Below are 24,579 nucleotides of genomic sequence, written 5' to 3'. Positions count from 1 at the left end.
GTAGGAAAAAAATACCGCAGGGAGATTTTTGGTTTGTTCTCATCAGCTGATACTCAGCCTGGCGCTTGGTGGGTCTAAGTGGATTGACTTTTTATTAACGGACACTGATTTTAAAAAAACAAACAATCCTACCCCCAAAGTTGCCCTTTGAATGGGGAAATGTTTGAGGATTCTAAATGGACAGTAGCTCATTGTGGTGCATTGTACTGAATCCGCTGCTGCTCTAGCCCCATAGTTTGTTGTTTTGTATCTGCCATTTTCCTCCCAGGGTTTCCACAGTTGTATGGACCAGAGGGACAGGCCAGCACAAGGAATAACGCTTGGCCCACTCGGAAGCTGTGCTGCTGGGTCTCAGTTTGGGGCTTTCTATGGCCAATCATATTTCAGTCCTTCCATTTTGGGTGTCACAGCGTAAACTGAAACTGGTGCTAATTTCAACTGTATTCCGAGTACTCAGCAAAACGCACCATGGATAAAAGGGAAAGAGAATATACTGGAAGAAAAAGGAAAATGATTTCCAAGTAGCTAACAGGGTATCCCCCAGGCTTCTGGAGTTAGAAAAATCATAACAGAAAGCGGCTTTAGCTGAAATGTCAAAGGCCAGAGTCTATTAATCCAACCCCATCACTGTGATGCACATGATTAGACCCACACTGAGCTGAGCACTTCCATGAGTCAGGGATGGAGGATCATGTTCCAAGGCTGTAAAGGCTGGATTCTTGCCAGACTAATGTCAGTAGAACTATTCCAGGTTTAAACGAGAGCAGAGTTTGACCCAGAATGTGGAGAGTGGTAGTGAGGAAATGACGATGTAGGGGGCTAATAGGCTAACAGCAGACACCACCAATTTGGTCATCTTAATGCAGTCTCTCTATACAAATACACTTCATACATCATGTGAAAGCTTTGTATGTCTACTTTAAGATGAGGTATGATGTGGAGCTGTCAAGTGGTGCTGTTACCACAGATATGGGGATAAACAGTGACACCATCAACACGTTAAAATGACCACTTTGAAATTTGCATTTGTTTCTGTTACTTGAATGACGCTGTGTATTATTTCAAGAGATAAAATTGGATTTCTTTGTGACCTCAAAGCATCACAGCAATACCCTAAAGGGTAAAACGAAATATGATAATAAACTTGTATAAGTATCATGGAAAAGTAATAGTGCTGGTAACATTTCTAGGCAACATCATTATCATCTTGTTCATCATTATAATATCCACTGAATGTGCTTGCACTACCAAAGTCTTCCTTGCCTTGGCTTGTACACAATTCTGTCCAGGAAAGATTGTTATGACTACAGACACAGTTAACTGTTCAACAACCCCTACTGGTACAGGCATAGATAAAGTCATGTCGAAGATCATATGCCATTTGGCCCTTGAAGAATACAGCAAGTAGTTCATCATCCACATTTTTTCATCCACATTGCAATGGTGAGCTGATATCTGGTTGGGAGAAGACATCCAAATCTTCGTTTGTCAAGATGCTCTTTTGACACACTCTTCAAAACTCTTTTCTTATGGTGGGAGTTTGGCCAGTGACTTGTCCTTTTTGATGGGTAGATTGAGATACAAGCAATTCAGTTCTTCGTGGGCCTCCTTTTTCTTTCTCATGCTGGTCAAACAGCACTGCTACCAATTTCCTTGCTGCAGAATTTGCAGCTTGTCCATCACTCTCTCCCAGTTTGGCAAGACCTTTGAAGTGGTAAGCGCCCTTTGTTTTGATAACATTAAACACAGAGTTCCTGGCTATGGGCTAGCCCCTAGTAGCCCCAGCCAAGGGCAAGGTCGCCGGAGCCCTCCCAAAAGTCTGGGAGGAGGCAGGGGACCTTGCCCGAGGTGGAGGTGAAAGCAGCCCCTTGCCCATGTCCTGGGCCCCTAGCCCAGGGCAAGTGGAAGGACCCAGGCTCCCCACAGCTGCCCGTGCAGCTCTCCCCAACCCAGCTCTGGGTGTGGGGAGGCCTCGGATCCACAGCCCGGCCATGATAAGAGCAGGGTGGGCAGCTGTGGGGATCCGCGGTGGACCCCTCTATCTGCCCGCGGTGCGGGGGGCCTGAGGAGCACCCGGCCTGTGTCCCCACTCCCCGGTACAGGTGGAGGGTCTGCGGCTCCTCACCGTGGCCGGGCTGCAGCTCTCGAGGCCCCAGCCTCTGGCCCCTCTGGTCGGGTCAGGGATCGCCGCGTGGGCAGCCGTGGGGAACCAGCGTGGAGTCGCGGACCCTCCTGCCCCGGGCGGCCGGGGGACCTGGGTGGTGGGGACACGGCCAGGGGCTGCTCTCAGCCCTCTGCACCCCAGGATGGTGGAGGGTCCACTGCAGCTCACCACCGCTGCCCAGGCTCCCCCACTTTCCAAAAGTGGGAGAACTATGGCCTCCTGGTCCCCCGGTTCTGGTACCACTGGCCCGGGGCCCCAGCCACAGTGGAAGGAAGAACCGCAGCAGAGCATGGCGGGAAGCAGGAGGGGACCTGGGGGTGGAGTGTGGGCGGGGCCACGCAGGCAGTTGGGATGGGCTTAGCTTTCCCCTGCCTTTGATACCCGATGCCCATGAGCAAAACATCTGTATAAGGTGATCTAATTACTATGGTTCNATCACTTCCAGACACATTTGGGGTGTAATCCTGGCCCCTCTGAAGACAATGGATTGAGACAATGTCCAGGATTTCACCCATGTCTCCCAGCCAGCACCTGCTTAGCTTGTGAGCACGGACCAGATCCCAGCATAAGTTGGTAGCACGGCAGGATAAGTCCTAAATATTTTCAAATTCCAGCTTCCTTATCTTCATTCAGTGTCCTTTGGGCATTTAACCCCCTCACTGCTGTGTTCTGTTGCAGCTTTTGTGCTATTACACAACTTGGCACCATTCTTTTGAGTCTTACTATTCCTTTGGGATGTTGGCCCTTGCAATGGCCCAGATATGTGGGGCAGCAGGAGGTGTATTTTCCCCCATGTACCTGTGCTCTATGAGTACCGACGTATTTAATTACAGGGCAGGAATAAAACGCCAGCGCAGATCTATTCTTAAAGTGCTAACTCCTGAACTGACCAAGATGGGTCTGCAACATGGTGGTGGTGGTGGTGGTGAGAGTGGGGAGATGCGGATGGAGACCTTTCTGAAATCAAAGCTCCTTTAGGCCACACGTTCAGGAAAGAATCCAGTTATGTCGTCCTCTTTTATAGGCACAGAATTCAGTGACAACGTATGTGAGGTTTGCCCTGATGGAACCTTCTCAGCAACCAACATGTCACACGCCTGTCAGCCATGGACCAGGTTGGTGACTCTGATTACACATGGCCTTTTCCCTTGCACTGACTTTACACACTGCGTTCTCTCCTTTTATTCATTGTTATTTCTTTGTACCTGAATTTTGTGGCTCTATCAGACCTGGTTAGAGATGCCCTGAAGTTCAGCAGCTGGGAAACGTCACCCTAAATCAGTAGGGCTGTGAGCTGTGTGGTGGGGAAATCCTTTGCCCAGGAATCCCTTTCCGTACCCTGCGCACTCTCTGTGAGGGCTGGATTCACCTCGGGGCTGTTTATAAACGTGACATGGGATGGCCGGTGGATTCCAACTGTAGCCCCCTCTGCCAGATCCTCCCTGCACAGAGCCCAGTGACATGGTGGAGAGACTGTGTGGAACCAGGCCCTGGGCCATACTGGGACTGGCCATCCATGCAGTGTAACAGCCCCAGTTCCATGGCCAGAGCCCCATGGCCACACAGGAGTGGGCAGGGTTGCCCTTTACAGAACACAGATTACAAATACATATGGCACATTTTAGAATTAAGAGTTGAAAATTGGATCCTCCTTCGATTATCTACCAAGTCCTAAAGACCTTTCTGCCTCCTTGGCATGGGCAGCTGGGGGCCAGTTCAGCCCCTGACGCAGGCTAGGTCAGTTCTGAGGCCTACCAGTGGCCATGACCCCCTAGGGGCCACTAATGGGGTGCAGAACTTCCCTGGCCATGCCCCCTCCCTCAGCCAATCCATCTCTGGCCTGTCCCCCGCGCCACCATGGCTCACCTGCGCCAGGTGAGATCCCATCCCAACCGCACAGCCCGTCTGTCCCACACCCAGTGCAAAGGGGCTGTAGAGCAAGGGTGATTCTGGCCCTTCGGCTCACTTAGGGTTTGCTCTGCAATGGATGATTGTCTGAGGCGTTCCCAAGTCAGCGTGGGAGCACCACTTCCTGTGCTTCTTGGGTACGTCAGTGACACTGGCATTGAAAACACAGAACCCTACGCTGAGGTGTGGGCAGGTAAAAACTTCTGAGGTCAGTATGGTGAATTTATTGTCTTTGTATTTTTCAGTTTAATCCTATGTTCTGTTAACAATTTGGGCCCTTATTATTATTATTAAGTTATAAAATTATAACTTAATTTTCCAATGTGCAGCCGTCTACCGCTGAAAGGGCCCAATCCTGCATCCTTGAAATGAGTGAGAGTTTGGCCTGTCCACAGACTGCAGGATCAGGCCCAGAATCTGAAAGGGGTCTTATCATATTTGATCCACCTGGTGGAATGACGGGTGCCCCGAGACCGTGAGAAGGCTGTGGATACGCTGACACGTTTAATAACATGCCTTCCTTCATCTTAGATGTGAAGAGGAAAGGATGACAGAACAAAAGGCCGGGACATCCACTTCTGATGCAGTTTGTGTACAAAGAGACCTTTCTGCCATAGTGGTGGCATTGATAATTAATGTGGCTAAAGAAGTGTACTTTTTCTGGTCGAGGATGATGAGGAAATATTGTGAAACATGTAAGTAAGAAAAGTGTGGAACCCATGAAACCCATCACAGGGTCTCTAAAGGGGTCAGACTGGCAGAGTTCGTATTTGCCACAAAGGTCTTTTTTTTGCTCTGGGACATGCAAGCCTGTAACTGGAATTGCCTCTTCAAACTGAGAATCCCTGTGAGAGTCTAAATCTCTCTTCTTTACAGGGTTGCCTTTAAGATCCCCTGGCCCTAAATTTGACCTACTTTACGGGGTGAATTGGCTGGTCCCAGGCCAGGGTGCTGTGCTATTACACCAGCTGCAATGGACACTCCCCCGGTTCAGCTCGGGAAAATCCTCTCCCTCCCCAATTCATGGCCAAAACCAGCCTTTTTCCCAGGCCAGATTCTCCAGTGACTAGAAATACCAGCTGTTCACATTCTCCAAGCAACCTGGACCAGTGGTTTCTCTGGAATTGAAATTGTGGGGGGGTATTCGAATTTACAGGGGGCGGTGTCAGGGCCAACGAGAGGTGAGATTGTGAGGGTGAAGGTGGGCTGTATGGCACCATAGTAAAAACTGAAAAATGTTTCATGACCATTTTATTAGATTTAACTCATGTTTTAAAATCATCACACACATTAAAGTTGGCTACTCAAGCCTTCTATGAAGCACTACATTTACATCCTTCTTGGTTTCTTGTTATGATTTTGCACAACTCTGTTAATGAACTTCTTGAATACAATGCGTTCATCTTTGGTGGCTTCTCGTGTGTCCGGTACTTCAATTCCTTCAATTGATATGCTCATCAGTTCATTCACATGATCAGACAGAAGGCGACTTCTTTCAGAACTCAAAATTCTATTCAATGATGAAAAAGAATGCTCAGCTGTAGCTGTTGTGACTGGGAGTAGCAAGAGATGAATTCCTTTTTCTTTCATCCGAGGAAACAGAACACAAAGATCAGGTCGAGCCACTAGTGATGATAAAAAAGAAGTTGAAGTCAAATCTTCATTCATTCGTCGTATGATATTCCACTCTGTGTTCAAATTCTCTATCCTGTCCTAATCACATGGCAGCCCCATTGCTGGTAGTGCCTCCTCACTCCACTCAACTGTTGGTGTTTTATAGGACAGGCATCTGTAAAACCTACGTAGAAGTTGAGTAGAATCAAGAAGTCGCTGTTGTAGATTTTAAAGAATCAAGTCTGTGTACTTTTTCAGTTGTCTTAACAAACACTTCTTGTCCTCTTCACTTAAGGATTCAATATAAATGCCTTCATTAGTCAACTTCTGGACTGAAGTCTTTGCTTCTTCCAGTACTTTTCAAATGGATAGATCTTTGATTGCTCCAAATGTAGCTTCTATTGCTGGTCTACTACTGTTGTAGCAGATGCCTCGATGGCATTGTTTAATGACCCAAGTGGTTTCAACAGTAGACTTACAAGAGAGAGAATGGCAATAGTCTTCTCTGAACGTAGTAGCAAAAGTAATCCACCAGCCTTGCTACTTAGATCCATCCCATCTTGATAGATACTTTCCAAAGCCAGTAATAACAGCTGGAGTAATTTTAAGACAACAGCCAAAGATTGTTCATGAGAAAGCCAGCGGGTTTTCCCAGGTTGGACTAATTTGAACTTCAGTCCCAGTGTATCTTCTATATTTTCCAAGATATTCAGTCTTTTTGGGCTCTTGCTGAAAAAAGAATATATTGAAGACATTAAATGTATAGCTTTTTAAATGTCTTTTGAAAATTCTGCAGCTCGTACTAGTGCTAGTTGGAGTAGATGGCCTCTGCAATGTGTATAGGAGAGATTAGGGTTACATTTTTCTCTGAGCAAAGCTTGTACTCCACCATGTCTTCCAGAGAAGTTTGCAGCTCCATCAAATGCACAAGCAGCCATCTGTTTGGGGTCCAATTGACAAGCATTTAACTCTTCTAAGATGTGGGTTGTCACAGATGCAGCCAATGTGTCTTCTATACCTTGAACATCTAGAAATGCATCTGCTGGCCTACCCCTGACATCAAGATAACATACTCAATGACTTAATACTTGATGCCCATTTGCATTGTTGCATTCATCAGCCATGCATGCAAATTTTTTGAATGTGGTGAGAGAGTTCTTCACTTTTTCAACTGTTGAGTCTTTCACTGTTGCACCGCATGCTTCTAGCCAGTCAGTTGAGTTTCTTGCAGAAAGATAGTGAGCATTTGCTGGTCTTGTTCGGAACCAGTGTTCAACTTCAGGATGAACAAGTGACAATGCACTTAACATTGGCCTCCAGTTTGTAGTGTGTGGTATCTCTTGCTTAAATAGAAAGCAGGATGCCACAGCCATGTTTGTTCACATGAACTGTGTTGTGTCTCCAGCATTCTTAACAGCCTCATTAAGTACTTCTAAAATTGGCTTTGAAAGTGGACTTATAAGGCTTTCTGCATGTTGATATACTCCAGAGGCCTGGTGTTTTTCAGCCTTTTCACGTAGTTTGTCAGCATTGGCTTTGCTGGTCGGTTTGACAAACCAAGCTCCTCCACTTTTACCAGTTATAGCATTGGGAAGCTTTCCTTCTTCGTAAGCTTTTTTGCAAGAGGTGAACCAACTTCAATAAATGGGAACACTTTGACCAACAAACATCGGGAACTGCCTTTAGGTTTTGGAGACACTGTTTCTTCAGTAGGTAGCTGTATTTGTGCTTCAGACTGGTCGGATGTAGATATACCACTTGACCCTTCAGATGACATGTTGATATATTCTTGGTTCTTGATGTGTTCTTCACCTTGGTTAGTTTTTGAGGCCTTTGAGTGGAAAATATTTTGTATTGTTTTTTGTCTTTTTTCATTTTCACTTTGACCTGCAACATATAAAAGAGATATGAATAAAGTAAATGTTTTGTTAGGATAATGCAAATTTAACATACGGATAATGCAAGTTGCACCAAAACACATAAGAGGTCTAGATTTCTAAAAAATATAAATTAAAAAAATGTATTTAATTTAAATTGACTTTTGAAAAGTAAGCCATCATGGGATAAGAGGGAAGTCCTCTCATGGGTCAGTAACTGGTTAAAAGATGGGAAACAAAGTGTAGGAATAAATTATCAGTTTTCAGAATGGAGAGAAATAAATAGTGGTATCCCTGAGGGGTCAGTACTGGGACCATTACTGTTCAACATATTCATAAATGATCTGGAAAAATGGGTAAACAGTGAGGTGACAAAATCTGCAGATGATACAAAACTGTTCAAGATAGTTAAGTCCCAGACAGACTGCGAAGAGTTACAAAGGGATCTCACAAAACTGGGTGACTGGGCAACAAAATGGCAGATGAAATTCAATGTTGATATGCAAAGTAATGCACATTGGAAAACAATCTCAACTATACATACAAAATGATGGAGTCTGAATTAGCTGTTAACACTCAAGAAAGAGATCTTGGAGTCACTGTGGATAGTTCTCTGAAAACATCCACTCAATGTGCAGTGACTGTCAAAAAAGCAAACAGAATGTTGGGAATCATTAAGAAAGGGATAAATAATAAGACAGAAAATATCATATTGCCTCTATATAAATCCATGGTACGTGCACACCTTGAATACTGTGTGCAGATCTGGTCACCCCGTCCCAAAAAAGATATATTGGAAAAGGTACAGAGATGGGTAACTAAAATGATTAGGGGTATGAAACAGGAGGAGAGATTAAAATGACTGGGAATTTTCAGCTTAGAAGAGAGACAACTAAGGGGGGATATGGTAGCGGTCTATAAAATCTTGACTGGTGTGAAGAAAGTGAATAAGGAAATGTTATTTAATCCTTCACATAACACAAGAACTAGCAGTCACCCAATGAAATTAATAGGCAGCAGGTTTTAAAAAAACAAAAGGAAGTACTTCTTCACACAACATAAATCAACCTGTGGAACTCTTTGCCAGGGGATGCTGTGAAGACAAAAAATATAACAGGATTAAAAAAAGAACTAGATAAATTCCTGGAGAATAGGTCCATCAGTGACTATTAGCCAGGATGGGGAGGGAAGCAACACCATACGCTGAGTGTCCCTAGCCTGTTTGCCAGAAGCTCGGAATGGGCGACAGGGGATGGATCACTTGATGATTCCCTGTTCTGTTCATTCTCTCTGAAGCACCTGGCCTTGACCACTGTCGGAAGACAGGATACTGGGCTAGATGGACCATTGGTCTGACCCAGTATGACCATTCTCATGTAAAAATTAATTATAATAATAAAAATGTTTACTACAGAAACTCCCCAACATAATGACCTCTCAAGATAGCAACGATGTGAGATAACAACCTTGGCAAATAATGCATTTTAAAAATCTTGGCCTACTAGGAAACATATTTATATAAGTTTCCATTCCCAGTCCCAAATTTAGCATTCTGGAGCAAAGTCACTAAAATATAGTCCAACAAACAAATGTTTATTTAATGTGCCCCTCACTTTTCCCTCCACCGCACCCCACTCACCGGTGTTGTCCTTGGTCAGTGGAGACTCAGAGTTCAGAGGTGCTTTCACATGAGTTCACCTCCCAGGTGGGGGGCAAGAAGGCACCTTGCTCGTTCCTCCAGCTGCTCACTGTTCGCTCTGGCCACTGCTGTTTGTTGTGCCACTGTTCACTCCACCACTCTGTTGCCAATGGCCCTGCGCAGTCACCTTCTGCTGCCACCTGCCACTGTGACCGCTGCGAGTTGGTCTCTTGAGGTTCCACCAGCTCTCAGTGATTTCAGCTGAGCTCTCAGTGGGGGAACCTCGCTGCTAGTGCAGTCTGGGCCGTCCCTTCCACAGAAACACTGTCCCACAGCAGGACTAAACACTTAGACCTGATTATCAGTGAGTTCAGCTGCAGTGGTCACTTAACAGAACAAAAGACTATCTATGGAGCCTAATCAGCTCTGTCTTTAAACAGTGGAGCGGGACAGGTCCCCACCCTCTCTCTTGATGCCCTCAATCAGCACAGGCTAAGTACAGTTCTACTGCCCTTTACTCATACAATAAGAACAACAACATTTCATCCCCCCCCCCCCCGCATTCAAGTGATTTGTAACCCAACTCCAGCCAAAGTCTATCCCTTGGGCAGCACAGCTCTGTTTGCTGGATACCTAGGGAGATTAGGTGTGAATGTAAATACAATCTGGTCCTGAAGCCTTTCCCTCCAGCCCCAGCTCATCACTAGCTGTCAGGGAGAGCTCATTTAGACTTTGCTTACAAATCATCATTTGAAATGATTAGGTTGCACAACATCACCGAAATTAATGCACTGACATTGTCATAAAAAACAACAGCTGTATAAGGAAGCTAGTCTATGTTCATACTTTTCAAATCTATGATACTTTTTCAGATACATGTATTTTATCATACACTGTATATGCTTTTAAAGTGTGTATTAATGTTTCAATTTCAATTCAAATTTCCAAACAGACACTAAATTGGCATGTAACTAGTTCACAAAACTGGGGGGGTGTTGGGAAAATTCAGGGGGGGTGTAGGGAAATTACTGACCTGGACCAGTTCTCCCCTGCTTATGATCTTTCCCACTTGTTTCTGATATGTGCTTACAAAGTTCCCTTTTTATTCGCTGGGGGAGCAGTGATGTTAATAGAACGGGAGTTTGGGCTCTACTCAGAACCTGTTCCTGCTTCAGAAATCAGCATCTCAGTTTTGCCCCATCATTTATCCACCAAGAGAAGAACATGTTCTCAGGTCCAAGAGAGAACGTTGTTTACTGATTATAGCTGGGGACTGGGAATCAGGACTCCTGTATAATATTCTCAGCTTTGCTGATGACCAAAGGTGTGAATTTTGGAAAATTGCCCAATTTCCTTGTGCCATAGTGTAGCTGTTTGACATAATGCCCACATTATAGGATTGTGTGGTTTGCTGTTTGCAAAACTCTTTGAGATCCTTAGAGGTTAGGTGCTGTATAAATGCCGAGCATTGTTAGAGCCTAAAATCACATTGGATTAGCATTGTCACCTAACCACCTTCCTCTCCCAGGGGGGTGATTCCTCAAGATGCTGCTAAGTGTAGTGCAAAGCGCAGTTACAGCACAGTGGGGCCACGTTCTGTGGATGTGCACACACATGGCCCCACTGAATCGCAGAGAGCTGTGCAGGACTTGGCCCGGGGACATTAATACAGAAACGTGTCAATACAAAATGCACCAGACTGTTTTCTGATGAGGTTGTTTCTTTTTCTTTGCAGCTGCACAGGAGACAGGGGTGAGTTGTCTGGTCTTTTATTTACTATGCACAAGCACCTGGAGCAGGGGTTTGCTGGATGGTATGAGTGTCTCTGTCATGGCTATGTCTGCTTGCCGCAGGAGTCTCTGAGAACAAGTCTCTGTGTGTGTAAGCTCCAAAGTCCCCACTGAACTGCAAGTGTCTGGTCAAGTAAGATTAGCACAAGCGACTCTTAATTCCAGAGACCTGGGTTCTATTCCCAACTCTGTCACTGAGCCCCTATGGGACTAGGGAGCAAGTCTCTTAAACATTACGCTCCAGATCCTTGAAGGTATTTAATGTGCATTGATTTTAAAGGTATTCAGGCTCCTGATTTCAATGGACTTTAGGAGCCTAAATATCTTGGAGGGTCTGGGCCAATGTGCCTTACTGTCTGCATCTGTAAAATGGGAAAAATACCTACCTTAGCGGGTACCATGAGACTTGATTCAGCAGGGGCAAACTCGTTTCCCCCACACTTACACATGCATGCTCGGCGGCTGTGCAAAGCCCTGAAAGCTGCAGAATCAATTACCTGGGCTGTGCATAGACCATGATTTGCTCCGTGGGTGTTTGTAAAGTGCTTTGAGATTCCTGAATGGAAGGTACCATAGGAGTGCAAAATATTATTATTCAGCATTAAATCTGCCCCTGGGTCAAGGTCCCCACTAAATGGACATCTATAATCCAAACAATATAATGAACCTTACTAACGAATGGCTTGATTGCCTCTTAATTCCACCCTGAGTGATAGCTCACTTTATAGCAAAAGAGTCTTTAACATCTGAAGTTAAAATGGACTTTTTCCCTTTGTCTTTTGGACCTTTAAGCTCCCAGGCATGCAACCTGGAGCCTATTTCCCAAACTGCTTAAACATACATGAGACCGACAAGGTGGGTGAGGTCATTTCTTTTACTGGACTAACTTCTGTTGGTGGTAGACACAAGCTTTTGAGCTTCACAAAGCTCTTCTTCAGGTCTGGGAAAGGTAACCGGAGCACCACAGCTAAATACAAGGCAGGACAGATTTTGGTGTACCTCATCCAGTGCACCAGCTGCCCCCAACAACTATGGGATAATACCAGACAATCACTACACTCTCAGATGAACTCACACTAGAAAAACGATAAAAGACAGAAACACCCTGTCACCCATGGGTGAACACTTTTCACAAAGCAATCACTCCCTATCTGACTTATCATTCCTGGTCCTCGAAGGAAACCTGTGCAAGACGAGGCTGGGAGTGTAGGCAAGGTCTGCACTACAAACGTACATTGGTATAACGATGTCGCTCAGGTGTGAAAAATCCCCCCCACCCCCCAGTGACGTAGTTACACAGACCTAACCCCTGGTGTAGACAGCGCTACGCTGATGGGAGGACTTCTCCCGCCAGCGAAGCTACCGCTTCTCACGGAGGTGGATTAACGACGCTGACAGGAGAAGCTCTCCCGTGAGCATAGTAATGTCTTCACTAAAGCGCTACAGCAGCTCAGCTCCACTGGTGCAGCTTTTTAAGTGTAGACTTGCCCGTAAATTCATAACTCTGCTAGACACTAAATCGTGGACTCATTAGAGACACCGGTTATACCAGTCATTACAACCATTACAACCTACTAATCCTGCTTTGTCCTATGACTTGCAGAGGTGTTAATTGCCCACTTGGTTTAAATGGTTTCTTGCAACATGTGTAACCTCTTATGCTTCACAATCTGTCCCACTTTTAACTGTTCTACCCTGGCTATCTTTCCCAGACCTGAAGGAGAGCTCTGGGAAGCTCAAAAGCTTCTTTTCCATCAACACAAGTTGGTTCAAGAAAAGATATTACCTCACGTACCTTGTCTCCTTTCAGCATATTTGGTTTGCATCTCTAGAACAGTTGCTGTTTTATGGCATTACACAGTTTAAGATGATGTGAAATTAGCTAGTTACAAAGTCTAAGATCCTTCCAGCAAACTGGACACTTTTTATAGGGAAAAAATTATTCCAGACAATATAACTTACACTTTTGTTCTAAGTGAGGAACGACATTAATAATTATTATAATACTTCATCGTAATGAAAAAGAAAACAAACTCTAAGAAAGAGAACTCTTGGCAGGTGATAGGTAAATGTACCAGCCATTTGACTGTTAGTAACTGAATGTTCATAATGTCTTTGTTTTACTTTGTCATATTTTAAAGGAACAAACAACGGCAAGAGCAGAGGAGTGGAGAAAGTAAGCCATTGTCAGCCCTGCACGTGTGATTGGATTGGAGGCTTCTGAAAATCCCTCTTCATTGAATTTCAGCGATCATCATCAGTGTATCTCCCTTCCCTTCATGTGTCAGTATAATAATGCCTGCATCTGTAATTTTCACTCTATGCATCTGAAGAAGTGGGTTTTTTACCCACGAAAGCTTATGCCCAAATAAATCTGTTAGTCTTTAAGGTGCCATCGGACTCCTTGTTGTTTATGTAACTTTAGTTTCTCTGGCTAAGGCCTGTTATGCTGAAGCCTTCCTCACGGACACACTGTTAGGTGGAATGTCTGCAGACTCTGAGCTCTTGGGGCATGTCTACACTTGCCATTTAAAGCCCCAAAGGTCCCTGTTTCAGGGGCATGGTTTCAGATTTTGATGGGGAATGGGGGACTTTAACTGTGATTCCAAGGGCTACTTAGGGACCTGAAAACTCTAGAGTTTTTTTTTTTCCAGATAACTTAGAAATTAGCTGATAGTAGCACTGTATCTAATTCCTATACAGTAACTCCTCACTTAACGTCCTCCCGCTTAACGTTGTTTCAAAGTTATGTCGCTGCTCAATTAGGGAACATGCTCGTTTAAAGTTGTGCAATGCTCCCTTATAACGTCGTTTGGCTGCCTGCTCTGTCCACTGCTTGTAAGATTCAGGGGGGGAGGGGGATAGCTCAGTGGAAGAGCAGTGACTTTACAAGGGAGAATTGCACAAGTTCCTCTTCTCCACCTCCTCCCCCTCCCTCCCAGCGCTTAGGACTTTCTGGGAGGGAGGGGGAGGAGCGGGGAAGTGCTGCATCTCCACTCCTCCCCCTCCCTCCCAGAAAGTTCTAAGCGCCGCCAAACACTTTTTTTGGGGGGGGGGAGGGAGGAGCAGGGATGCGGTGTGGTCCAGAGAAGAGGTGGACTTGGGGTGGGAAGAGGTGAGCCTGGAGTGGAGCAGGGGCAGGGAGAGACAGGCCTGGAGCATTCCCGGCAAAGTCGGTGCCTGTTCTTCTACGGGGAAGGTGCTTCCTTGTGTCCTTGCCTGCAGCGGGCTGTGCCTGTGTGGGGTAGGCCAGGGGCACTTCCCAACCACAGTACAGTACTGTACAGTATATAATGCCTTTTGTCTGCCCCCCCCCAAATTTCCTTGGAACCTAACCCCCCGCATTTACATTAAATCTTATGGGAAAATTGGATTTGTTTAACATCGTTTCGCTTAAAGTTGCATTTTTCAGGAACGTAACTACAACGTTAAGTGAGGAGTTACTGTATAAAAAAAGAGGATTTAATAAATATTAGACCCACTCAGCTCTATTACTAACGTTCTCACATCTTGTGTCAAGTCACTTAAGGAACACTAGTTAGGTTTAAAATGTAAATCTATATTCTTTGTTACTAACTCATGAATACAACAATTGAAACAATTGTCGAAAACTCTAGATAACTTTTTACCACTTTTTTGCAGTTCATGAAGCTTGGAGTAGATCATTCAACTTTGGAAACATCCTACTAAGGCAACCGCCCCCCGTGAGTTTATACTGCACCTGCCTGGGGCTCTAGAGGTGTTACCTCAATACAGATAATAGACTAGAAAGTGACCTTAAACAGGAGTGAATCTGACACTTTCAAGTCACTTTCACAGTATTGCCAATCCCAAATGTTCAAAAATGATGAATCAGGCTCATCAAAAATCATGATACAGGAACTCCTCACTTAACGTTGTAATTATGTTCCTGAAAAATGCGACTTTAAGCGAAACAATGTTAAGCGAATCCAATTTCCCCATAAGAATTAATGTAAATGAGGGGGTTAGGTTCCAGGGAAATTTTTTTCACCAGACAAAAGACTATATATACCCACACAGAGTATAAGTTTTAAACAAACAATTTAATACTGGCACACAGTGATGATGATTGTGAAGCTTGGTTGAGGTGGAGGAGTCAGAGGGTGGGATATTTCCCAGGGAATGCCTTACCGCTAAATGAACTAGCAATTTTCTGAGCCCTCAAGGGTTTCCCCTTTAAGTAGCTAACCCCAGGCTTAAATACACTGCCTTGTTAATTAAATCAGCTTGCTGAGACCTCAGACTGCAGCAACTGCCTAGAAGCTCCCTCCGTCCTGTGTCTCCCCTGCTCTATGGAAGATGGGGTAAGTGGGGTGCAGGAACAGGGGGGAGGGGGAGACACCTGACATTAGCCCCTCCCCTTCCCTCCTCACCACCCCCCCCCTTACAGCAAGCAGGAGTCTCTGGGAGCAGCTCCAAGGCACAGGGCAGGAGCAGCACATGGCAGTGGGGGGAGGGACAGCTGCTGCACAGGGAACTAAGGGGAGGGGGAAGCTGATTGGGGGGGGGTGGTTTGCTGGTCCACCCTTGTTCCAACCACCCACCAGCTAGCTGCAACGGGCTGCTTTTCCTGCAAGCAGTGGACAAAACAGGCGGCTGCCAAAAGACGTTAGAAGGGAGCATTTCACAACTTTAAACGAGCATGTTCCCTAATTGATCAGCAACTTAACATCGAAACAACATTAACCGGGATGACTTTAAGTGAGGAGTTCCTGTATTTGCTTTAAAATCATGAGATTATGTAAAAATAACAGATTTGAGGTTCTTTTTATTTGCCTTCTGCTTTTCGAGCCTTTCGGATGCACTGGGGTCACATTTTGAAGCTTTCTCCACAGCCACGAGGACTAGAAACTTCATTTTTCTTTAAGAATGAAAGCTGAAATCATCACATATCCACTTGACTCCAGGAGCTGGGGCTTTAAGGAAAACATTGAGACTCATGACAATGTCATGAGATTTGGCAACACTGCTTTTACTTCTGTTTAAAGGCTAGTTACTTTCCAGAAGGCTCTTAAACACAACACTACAGCGATTGAGTTGCAGTTCTCACAGGAGAATATTTTAAACCAAACACCAAGAAAATGCTATATTTTTAAAGTTGAGAAAAAAACCTTAGATTTCTGAGGTATATCAGGGCCACTACAGGCAGGAAAGGAAAATAAACAGGCACAGGCGCTCTTCCTTTAGAAAGAAAGTTGGAGGGTCAAATCTTCTAGTCCTTAATCAACTAAAACTTCTGTTGCAGTCATATTGGCTCAGGGACTGGATTTTCTGGCATATTCTGAACAGTGCTGAGCACATGGTGCCCAGTGAATAATGCAGATCACGACACTAATCATCGACTTTATGGATTCTGTGGATGCAAGTTTCTGTTCTTTGTTCTGGAATTGGCCCGAATACAGCTGAAACCCTAAGAATTTGAGGCATAAACACGTCTGATACTCATACAACACTTCCTAATTCCTTCCTTTTCTAAAACTCAGAACAAAAAATGACTGAAAAAAATGGTTTTCAGTTCAAATGTAAAATTGCACAGCAGCCATTGCTCTACAACCCAGCCTGGGGCAGAACCTGCCACCCCCTGGGAGTTAAGCGCTCTCCTCTCATCTGACTCTCATTCTCCCTCCTTCCTAACCTCAGTGCTGCTTTTCATGCTGTCAACCATGATATCCATCCCGGGACCGTTTGCTGAAGTTTCAAAGAACTGGCTGCTTTGGTTTTGCTCCCATCTATCAGAGTTGCTGGATAGGGAGCTAGCCCTGAAAGACCTGGGTTCTATTCCCCCCAGGGACTTTCTCGCTGACCCCAGGACAGAATTTCAAATGTTTTTAGGCACCCAAAGATGCAGTTAGATAGCGAGTGGGGTTTACAAAGCACCAAACCTTCTAAGTGCATTTGAAAATCTCACGGGGTGCCTAAATACCTTTGAAAATCTGGCCTTTGAAAGTCTGTGTGTGCCTCAGTGCCCCACCTGTACAATGGGGATAACAGCACTGCTCTACCTCACCGAGGGGCTGGGAGGAGAAATAGGTTAGACCAGGGGTCTCAAACACGCGGGCCGCTTCCTTGCGGCCCGCCAAGCTCCCCGCTGCCCCCCCATCCCCTCCGGCCCCTCAGGGCTTTGGATCCGGCCTGTGGATTTGCCAACCCCATAGTGTTGAGGGCCCCGCGCTGTTCCGGGAAGCCGCGGACACTGCGTCCCTGCGGCCCCGGAGACAGGGGGCGCAGAGAGCTCCGTGAGCTGCTGTTGCCTGTGGTTACCTCCCCTGAAGCTCCCATTGGCTGGGAATGGGAAACCGCGGCCAATGGGAGCTTTGGGGGAGGTACCTGTAGGCAAGAGCAGCGCAGGGAGCTCTCTGCTCCCCCTCCCCCTGGGGCCGCAGGGACGCAGTGCCTGCCTCTTCCTGGAGCGGAGCGCATGGGCCTGGGGCCGGGGCTGGTAGGGAGCCTACCCTGGCCCCAATGCGTGTCCCTGCCACCCCGGAGCCGCTCCAGGTAACCGGCACCAGGCCAGAACCTGAACCCCTCCTGCACCCCAACTCCCTGCCCTGAGCCTCCTGCCTGCACCCAACCTCCTGCCACACCCCACACTCCCTCCTGCACCCCAACCCCCTGCCCTGAGCCTCCTGCTGCCCCCCGCCCCCCTCCCACACCCCACGCCCCCTCCTGGACCCCCCCCCCCCTGCCGAGTCCCCTGCTGCACCCTGCACCCCAACCCCCTGCCCATAGCCCCCTGCTGCACCCCAACCCCCTGCCACACAGCGCACTCCCTCCTGCACCCCAACACCCTGCCCTGAGCCCCCGCCGCACCCCATGCCCCTCCTGCACCCCAACCCCGTGCCCTGAGCCCCCTGCTGCACCCCTCGGGCAGGGGTGGAGTGGAGGGGCAGGGCCGGGGACAGTGGGAGGCGGGTGATGTGGCCCTTGAGCCAACGTACGAGTCCTCATGTGGCCCTCCTGGTGATTCGAGTTTGAGACCCCTGGGTTAGACGTTGTGAGGCGCAGCCTCAGATACAATGGTGATGGGGCCACGTAAGTACCACAGGTAGAGTGGGAACTTCTCTATACACGGCTAGTTCTACCCTGGGTCTGACCCCTTCTTTTCACCTACACCCCCAAATCTCCCCCTTTTCTGAATGCAACCTAGGCTCAGTGCTTTGCTGTATTTTTCCCAAATCCCCTGTTCTCTCTGACACAACCCCTCCTCCCTCTCCCCCTCCATGGAGGGATTCCTCTTTTACAGGCTAAACTTCCAGACCCTTCATTTAATCACCAGCAATTTCTGATCTTAATCACCCACCTCTGCTTGTAAACAAAATACTGACTCCCAGCCCCAGGGCACCTCTCCTCTGCACAAGGGACACTAATGCCGGGCTGCAGTGAAGAGCTCCACCCGGGAGCTTGCACCTGCGGTATGAAACTCGGGGGGCTGCTCTCCCCTGCCCCCCTAACTGGGTTTACTTTAAGTGTCTCTCTCCCGCTAACAATATAGCCCTAAAGCGCAGCCTATTGGGAAAGTCCCCGCCCGCTTCCATCATTCACGTTCACTGAGTCTCGAGCTGGTCTGGTTCCGAGCTGGTCTCTTGCTGCTGCTGCGGGGCCGTCGGGCCTGGATTGGATCCGGATCCGGATCCGGACTGTGGGCTTGTGTCCTGCTGGCGGCCGGGAGCTCCGGGGAAGGGCGCGGGGGACCCATGGGGCGGACACCCCAGGACAGGGCGGGGGCACCCGCAGCTTGTCACTGATCGGACCTGGGGCCGCGCTGCGCTGTAGCGGGCAGAGACTCGATGCCCAGCGGGGACCGGCACAGACAGGCTCTGCGGGCTGGTCTCAGGTCCATGCTCCGGGTAAGTGGATCCCAAAAGCTCCTGAAATAAAATGGAGCCAACGAGATCGGATCTGCCCAGCAGAGACACTGGGGGGCTTGGGGGTGCATGGGTGAGGGTGGTGGGCGGTAGGGGAGGGATTGTGGGAATCTACTGTGATTTAATAAGATCCCAGGAAGCAGAATTTTTTACATGTATCCTTTTTACTAACGCGAACTACCCGCCCTTCCCCCGCCGGGGTTTGGGGTTGTTTACTCTTTTGTTCGAGAAAATCTATCTACACTGAGAAGCTGTTGGGCTCCATCTGGTGGAGACAGCAAAGAACAACACAAATGAATATTGAAAATAAAACTTTTCCTCCTTAATTTAGTAAGAAAAAAATACCGCTGTGAGATTTTGGTTTGTTCTCATCAGCTGATACTCAGCCTGGTGCTTGGTGGGTCTAAGTGGATTGACTTTTTATTATGTAGATTGTCAGAAGTTTTTTATTAACGGACACTGATTTTAGAAAAACAAACAACCTACCCCCAAAGTTGCCCTTTGAATGGGGAAATGTTTGAGGATTCTAAATGGACAGTAGCTCGTTGTGGTGCGTTGTATTGAATCTGCTGCTGCTCTAGCCCCATAGTTTGTTGTTTTGTATCTGCTGTTTCCTTCCAGGGTTTCCACTGTATGGACCAGAGGGACAGGCCAGCACAGGGAATAACGCTTGGCCCACTCGGAAGCTGTGTTGCTGGGTCTCAGTTTGGGGCTTTCCATGGCCAATCATATTTCAGTCCTTCCATTTTGGGTGTCACAGTGTAAACTGAAACTGGCGCTAATTTCAACTGTATTCCAAGAACTCAGCGAAATGCACCCTGGGTAAAAGGGAAAGAGAATATACTGGGGGAAAAAAGGAAAATGATTTCCAAGTGGCTAACAGGGTATCCCCCATGCTTCTGGATTTAGAAAAATCATAACAGAAAGCGGCTTTAGCTGAATTGTCAAAGGCCACAGTCTATTAATCCAACCCCATCACTGTGATGCACGTGATTAGACCCACACTGAGCTGAGTCAGGGATGGAGGATCATGTCCCAGGGCTGTAAAGGCTGGATTCTAGCCAGACTAATGTCAGTAGAACTATTCCAGGTTTAAACCAGAGCAGAGTTTGACCCAGAATGTGGAGAGTGGTAGTGAGGAAATGGCGAAGTACGGGGCTGATAACCAAATTAGAGGTGTCTGCCGTTCGCCTATCTTAATGTAGTCTCTCTCTATAAATACACATCACACATCATTTGAAAGTTTTGTATGTCTACTTTAAGATGAGGTATGTTGTGGAGCTGTCAAGTGGTGCCATTACCACAGAAACAGAGATAAACAGTGACACCATCAACACGTTAAAATGATCTCTTTGAAATTTGCATTTGTTTCTGTTAGTTGAATGACTCTATGTATTATTTCAAGAGATAAAATTGGATTTCTTTGTGACCTCAAAGCATCATAGCAATACCCTAAAGGGTAAAACAAAATATGATGATAAACTTGTATAAGTAATAGCGCTGGTAACATTTCTAGTCAACATCATTATCATCTTGTTCATCATTATGCTCTCCATTGAATGTGCTTGCGGGCTTGGGGAGGCTAGTCAGTGTCACAGTGCCACCAGCTGCTCCTTGTCTGCTTTTGAGCCTGCATGATGTGACTCAGAAACTTCTCTTCTTCCCTAAAGATTTTTGTCATTTTCTTGATAACACAACTACCTCATTCGGAAGCTCTACAGTGCTTCGCAGGCGAATATGAAATAAATGGCGAATGCTGTCCTATGTGCAGTGCTGGTAGGTATATATGATTGCTTCTTTAAAATCATGACCCTTCCCTAGAGAGTCCAATTGTCCGGCCTCCTCTCGGAGAGCTTGACTACAACCCTACTTTACCCTCTGGCTCTTGCACTCGGCTTCTGTCACTCCAGTACTGACCATTGGCTTGTTCCCATTAGGATTCATTGTATTCACCCTTTGCCCTGGATCCCCCAGCCCTTCCCCAGACCCTCACAGTCCCCTTGTATCGGGATCCTACTGATCTTTCCTCTGCCCAGGGACATCTGCCCGTCCCACCCCAGCCACTGCCCTGCCCCCAGCTGCTGTGGACACCAGCACTGCCCCAGCCCCTCACCTCTCAATCTACCTCTTATAGTCCTATAGGACTGGCCACAGGCAGTCACCTGACTTCCTTAGTCCCCTGGCGCTTTCTGGTCATGTGATCCCTCCAGTCACTGGCTTCACCTGAGGATTCTCCATCCCCCTAGGAGGAACTACAATACTCAGACCTGCATCTTTTAAAGGGCCAAGATCCTGACTGGGCACAGTGGGGACACATGGATCTGTCAAAGGTCCTGTGTCCATTACACAGAGTCTAAGCACGACTGTGCTAGGGATCCTACTGATAAGGGAGGGGTGTGAGTTATGAGATTGTTTCTGTCTGTGCTGTACCTGTGTTGTGCACAAATAGAGGATTTCAGTTCTGGCAATCTAGTTCTGAGACATTTACCTTTTATTTCTCATGGTAGTGTGTGCAACATGTAAAATCCACACACATAGTGTGTGCATTTGTTATGCATAATTACCCGCCTTTGCAATCTCTGTATTAATGCATTAAATATATTAGCCTGGTTTACACAGGCGCTAATTGTTTTGTTTGCTTTAGGGAGCAGAGTCGTCAAACATTGTAGACCAAGTAGCAGCACAACTTGCATGCCATGTGTGGACGACACATATACAGAGCATCCCAATGGCCTAACAGAGTGCATGAGATGTAAAGTCTGCGATGCAGGTAAGGAAGCTGTCCAGTGTGTGTGTGTGTGTGGGGGGGGGGGGTATGGATTTTAATTATTTTTTTCTGAGTTGTCTCCCCCATCCCACACATAGGAAAGCAGCCTAGTTGTTTGGGCCCAGGACTGGAACTCAAGAGTCTTGGGTTTTGCTCACAGTTCTCTTACTGAGTGCCTTGCAATCTTGGGCAAATCACTGAAGTGGAGATTTCTGGCACAGTGCATGGGCTTCAGTCGCACATCTTCCACTGATTAAGGGCTCTGCAATCATCCCGGGAGATTCTTCTCAGGAGGAAAGCGGATCTCTAGATTTTGCAGAAGTAGAACAAACATAATAAACAACAATTATAATCAAACATTTCAGATGGTGTCCTTTGTCCTAGAGGAGCAGCTCTGCACCCTCACAATCTGGATTGTACACGGGGAAGGTTATAACCATCCCTTTCAGATCCCAGATCCTGAGCAGTGGCTGAGGAACACGCACGTACCTCAGGAGGCGGGAGTGACATGAGTGACAGTAAGAAACCATTGTGCTCCTCTGCTCCTGGGGCCATAAGGGCCTGGTCACCAGCATGAATTAGAGCAGCCTGCAGGCTGCTCTAGTTTACATCAGCTGCCTATGGCCCCAAAGGCCATCCCAGCACATGGGGATCTGCTGGGCAGCCAGGAGGATGGGTTGTGTAGCAGGTGTTATGACCACTCCAAAATTCCACTACAGTGGACTACTCCTCCAGTGACCAGCTGGATTGGAGGTTGTGGTCCTTTATATGTGGCTACTGGGAGCCTGATTCTCCACCGCCTTTATCATTATTCACACCCGTGCAGATGGATGCAGAGTGGGTGCAAAGCACGATCTGAACTGCAGCTGAGTAGAGAACGCTGGTTTGGTAGCATTTTGCATGCACCCTTTGCACAGATGTAAATACAACACAAGGTGCAGGGCAGCAGAGAATCAGGCTCCAGATGGTTCTGTTTACATGGCAACACTTGTAAAATGGAGTCATCATAACAAAGCCCTCTAGTTCCTGTGCCCTGTATCATGGATCAGCAAGGACTGGGGGTGCACATTAATTTTTGTATCTGCTCTGTTTAGTTCCTGTGTAAATGTATTTGTGATGCATGGAACTTTCCTTTAGGAGCCCGACTGATGATAAAAGAAAAATGCACGTATACGAAGAACACCGTGTGCGGCTGTGCCCCGGGGGATTTCTGCCCACATGCTGCAGGCCTGGACTGTGAAATGTGTCGTCCCTACACCGTCTGCCCCCCTGGCTATATGGTGAAAAAACCTGGTAAGGCAACATAACTTCTGTAATACCAAGGCAAACCCCTGCAGTCACAGAACGAATCTGGAGCAGGACAAACTGGCTGAGAGTTAATCCGGGTGAGACTGAGGTGATGCTGGGGAAGCAGCCGGAAGAGTGGCTGGGCTGTACATGGCCCCCCTCACTGTGGGAGCGGGACTGCCATTTGTAACGCCCTTGCACAGCTCCAGGGTGGCATCAGAGCTTGTGCTAAGCTGGATGCCCAGGTAACAGCTGTGGCCAACTTCTGTCCATCTGGGCCTGGCCAGACGCCTCTGACCTCTTCTCCCCAAGGCAGGAGTCTCTGCTGACATGTGCTCTGCCCGGGGCCACCCCTTAGGTCTGTGCAGAATGCTGCAGCCTGCTGATGGAGCGGAGTTGCCTGTTGGTCGCATGTAGGAATTGGCTTTGACCTATAGAGACCGAAATGGTTTGGGTCCTGACGGCCTCTGTCCCCGGCACACACTGCCCCAGCTGCGCTCAGCAGAGGCGCTCACGATGGAGCTCCCTCAATATACATGGGGGGCAGGGGTGTTGGAGTGAGAGAGCTGCTGGGGGTCCTCCACTCTGGAATTGCTATTCCCGGCCCTGGGCCCTGCCCTAGAGCTGGGCTATGTTCATCTTCCAGGGCAGACACAAAGCTGCCATCTGCCTCCTAAACGAGCAGGAAATATACAGGGGCGAGGTTAAGTGTGTCACAGGGTGTGACGAGCTCAGACTCCTCTGGGTGTCGTTGGGCACTCACATGATGCTCTTGCAGGCCGCAATTTGCATGAGGCTGTGGGTTTGTACTCACACATGTTGGCAGCCCACCTGCGCAGCAGCAGAGTGCAGTGTGAGTTCAGCTTCCGCTTGTACAAACAGAGCTCCCTCAAGCACGCTTTTGGGCACAAAATTCTGTTAGGAATACAAGTGTGCTAAACACACCCCTTTCTTCAAACATTGCCGCCTTTGGGGCTCCCAAGGTGCAACAGACTTGTTCAGCAACACCTTTTCCCCATTAATTACATTGGAGTACATCACTGCTGTAGACACAAGTCCCTTTACAGAGAGAGCGGGTGTGGATCCAGGCTATGGTCCATTGTTAAGGCTTTTGATCAAGGGCACATGTGAGTTCCAGACTAACCAAAAGTACCTCACGGTTCTTTGCTCTAATAACTAATGAGTTTGACTGTCCAGCCAGGCGTGTTTCCGAAGGTGGATACTGTGGGGGATGATGTGAGCTTAACGCACTTTGAGATCCTGGGATGGGAGTTGCTGGCGAGAAGCCGAGTGTGTGTTGTTGTTCCGTTCACACGTAACCCAGGCTGTTCAGTAGCATTTCTACACTGCGACAGAAAGGGAGGTTGCAGAGAAGTGCAGGAAAAAGCAAACGGGCGCCTTACAATGACACTCTAGGAAGGGACCTCATTATGTCAGTGTCAACAGAGGATGGGGTGAGGCAGCCTGCCAGGAGCCCAGGAACCTGTGGGGATGCCAGGCTCCTCGCACAGAGCTGCCAGCAGAGCTGAGAGACCGGGCTGTCAGCGTCCCACACTGCCCCTCTGAGGTCGGTGGGAGCCTTCCTGGTGAGGACATGCCCCACTGGCCCAAGGAGGGGAGTGTGGACATGCACCACCGGGGTAATTA

The 24,579-nt window shown here is 47.4% G+C and overlaps 1 protein-coding gene and 1 long non-coding RNA gene across 4 annotated transcripts in view; both read left to right on the top strand.

Annotated features, from left to right (window-relative positions):
- The window catches only part of TNFRSF14 (TNF receptor superfamily member 14), a 38,226-nt gene that overhangs the window by 680 nt on the left and 12,967 nt on the right, over positions 1 to 24,579 (top strand). Inside the window, exons 1-4 of one of the 3 annotated variants that reach the window (XM_034753116.1) lie at positions 18,529 to 18,860; positions 20,549 to 20,654; positions 21,523 to 21,648; positions 22,783 to 22,938. In XM_034753116.1, the coding sequence (XP_034609007.1) occupies positions 18,801 to 18,860; positions 20,549 to 20,654; positions 21,523 to 21,648; positions 22,783 to 22,938 (448 nt within the window). In that variant the 5' untranslated portion in view covers positions 18,529 to 18,800. Of the gene's footprint in view, positions 1 to 18,528; positions 18,861 to 20,548; positions 20,655 to 21,522; positions 21,649 to 22,782; positions 22,939 to 24,579 lie in introns of those variants that run through there. The other 2 variants (XM_034753118.1, XM_034753117.1) reach the window with 2 other exon arrangements.
- Positions 3,145 to 10,955, top strand: LOC117867808. The gene is made up of 3 exons (XR_004643514.1): positions 3,145 to 3,279; positions 4,604 to 4,767; positions 10,938 to 10,955. It is a non-coding gene; the product is annotated as an uncharacterized LOC117867808 (long non-coding RNA).

This window comes from Trachemys scripta, chromosome 19 (genome assembly GCF_013100865.1).
Source record: "Trachemys scripta elegans isolate TJP31775 chromosome 19, CAS_Tse_1.0, whole genome shotgun sequence".
In the NCBI taxonomy this organism is placed as follows: Eukaryota; Metazoa; Chordata; order Testudines; family Emydidae; genus Trachemys; species Trachemys scripta.
Note: the sequence above shows the minus strand (reverse complement) of the source record. Positions and strands in the feature narration are given on the sequence as shown.